General features: G+C 37.9%; 1 protein-coding gene across 1 annotated transcript; it reads left to right on the forward strand.

The window, feature by feature from the left end:
• Positions 1-1,444: 1,444 nt before the first annotated feature.
• Positions 1,445-2,310, forward strand: LOC125348013 (HORMA domain-containing protein 1-like). Its single transcript, XM_048340953.1, is given in 2 exon segments — positions 1,445-1,616; positions 1,619-2,310. Coding segments are annotated over 2 exon segments (864 nt in total).
• The last annotated feature ends 212 nt before the right edge of the window (positions 2,311-2,522 follow it).

Below are 2,522 nucleotides of genomic sequence, written 5' to 3' on the forward strand. Positions count from 1 at the left end.
ATGACTTATATAACTGTAACCCCTCTGTACATCACATTTACAATTTTTAACTCAGCAAAAAAAGGAAACAATGAAAGGTTATTGTTCCTACTTATAACTCTTCTATTCTTCCAATATAAAATTACATTTCTTCCTTTTCATTCCACCTGAATTCATTGTTCTTAGTCATTGTCACCTCTTAAGTCAAGGGAGAAGATGGGGGGAATGTCAATTGCCCCCTATAAGCAAGTTAATACTCTCTTGGTTCCACACCCTCAGATAAGACCAGCCCTCAAACACTGCTGATTTTTCTCCACCTGGGATGACCACTGTTCATTAACTCCAGAGAAGCCTTTTTCTCTGTCCATGGTAATTTTCTTTTTTCACTAAATTCTGACATCTAAGAAGGAAAGTAGGACAAATACATATTCTCTCATCAAAATGAAAGGGAAAACAAAAATTAAACATGAAAGGGAAAATGTTTGAAATAAAAAGGAAAGATTAAATTCTCAAGATGCACTAGTTTATTCAAAGCTTATATGTATGTTTAAATTATACTGTAGGTAGAGTCCTTTTCAGACCTTGAAGATTTCAGAAATCTTTCAGTCAAGATTTGCTGGGAACTAAACTTAATGAGAGTCCTTGGGAATTCAAGAGAAGTAATCAAAAATTCACTCTTTCCAGTGAAAGTTCAACCAAGGAAGTAGAAACAGCAGGCAGTGGGGGTGGGGATTGGTTTGCACAATTGAATGTGGTTAAACAACTCTGAAATATCTAAGAATAACCCTCAAAGAGACAAAAATTGAGCAAGCTGTTACTTGTGGGTTCATGCTGAAACTCATGTTCACAGCACACCAAAACCCCACAGGAATACCTGAAGCTTATGGTCCACAGGCCACCAGGTAGAAGCAGGTGAACAGGCTAGAGCCCCAAGTTAAAGAAGGAACAGTCATTGTAGACCCAAAAGCTATTGGAAGTTCTGATACTCAGAAAGGATTCCTTGAAGAAGTGTTCTGATTAGGCCAAGCCCACATATGATAATCATTTTATTCATTTAAAGTCAACTGATGAGTCAGGAACTGGTAGCTCACATTTGTAAGCCTAGTTACTCAGGAGGTAGAAAAGTCCAAACGAACCAGAAAAGATAAAAATAAAGTTCAAGTCAATAAGACTTTAAACTATAATAACTCTTCATGGTAGACCTAAATTAATGTCTGAGTGGATAATTATTAACTATAGATCACCCTCACCAAGCTGACCAGTGAAAAATTCATACCTCCAGAAAAAAAATGACCTGATTGGGGGTAGGTGGGGAGGGGGGGGTCAAAGGGCTCCTGTGGCGGCGCGTCTGCCAGTGACCGTTGAAGGCAGGCGCATGCGCATTGGACACCACGTGCGGCATTTCCCAGGTCCTGTGGTCTCCATCCGGCATCCACCTCTGGTTGAATTAAAGTTTCAGAAGAAGATGGCCACTGCACAGTTGCAGAGGACTGCCATGAGTGCATTGGTATTTCCCAGTAAGATATCAACTGAGCAGCAGTCTTTGGTTTTGGTGAAGAAGCTACTAGCTGTTTCAGTATCCTGTATCACATATTTGAGAGGAATATTTCCAGAATGTGCTTATGGAACAAGACATCTAGATGGATGCTAGGGTGTTATGATGCTTTACAAAGAAAATATCTGAGGATGGTCATTCTAGCTGTATATACCAATCCAGAAGACCCTCAGACAATTTCAGAATGCTACCAATTTAAGTTCAAGTACACAAAAAATGGACCAGTCATGGATTTTGTAAGTAAAAATCAAAACAATGAATCTAACATGTCATCTGCTGACACCAAGAAAGCAAGTATTCTCCTCATTCGCAAGATTTATATTCTAATGCAAAATCTGGGACCTTTACCTAATGATGTTTGTTTGACCATGAAACTTTTCTACTATGATGAAGTTACACCCCCAGATTACCAACCTCCTGGCTTTAAAGATGGTGATTGTGACGGGGTAACATTTGAAGGGGACCCTATGTATTTAAATGTGGGAGAAGTCCCAACACCTTTTCACACCTTCAAAGTAAAAGTGACCACTGAGAGAGAACGAATGGAAAATATTGATTCAACCATACTATTACCAAAACAATTAAAAACACCACTTCGAAAAATCCTGATGGACAAAGATGATGTTGAAGATGAAAATTACTTATGTGTCCTCCATCACTTTGATTGTCTAGCCAAGAGTCAGTTCCAAAGTGGAGAAAGTTTAGTGAACCAAAGGAACATGTATAAACATTACATTTTCCTTCTGCACGTTTGCAAAGTTCTTCTAAACATTTAAGAGACACTATATGTCCATTTATCTGATCTCTGAAAATTTATTTGTAGTTTTAAGTAGTTCATACACTAAAAGAACTGATAAAATAGCTATTATATTGTGATCCTGAACCTTCCCTGAAATAAATTCAAGAGAACAAAAAGTAAATTAAAAAAATCATACCTCCAGCTTTCTAAAAGCAAGGACTAGATGAGAACTCTATTAGTCCACAAACT

The sequence above is a fragment of the Perognathus longimembris genome, chromosome 1 (assembly GCF_023159225.1).
Source record: "Perognathus longimembris pacificus isolate PPM17 chromosome 1, ASM2315922v1, whole genome shotgun sequence".
NCBI lineage: Eukaryota > Metazoa > Chordata > Mammalia > Rodentia > Heteromyidae > Perognathus > Perognathus longimembris.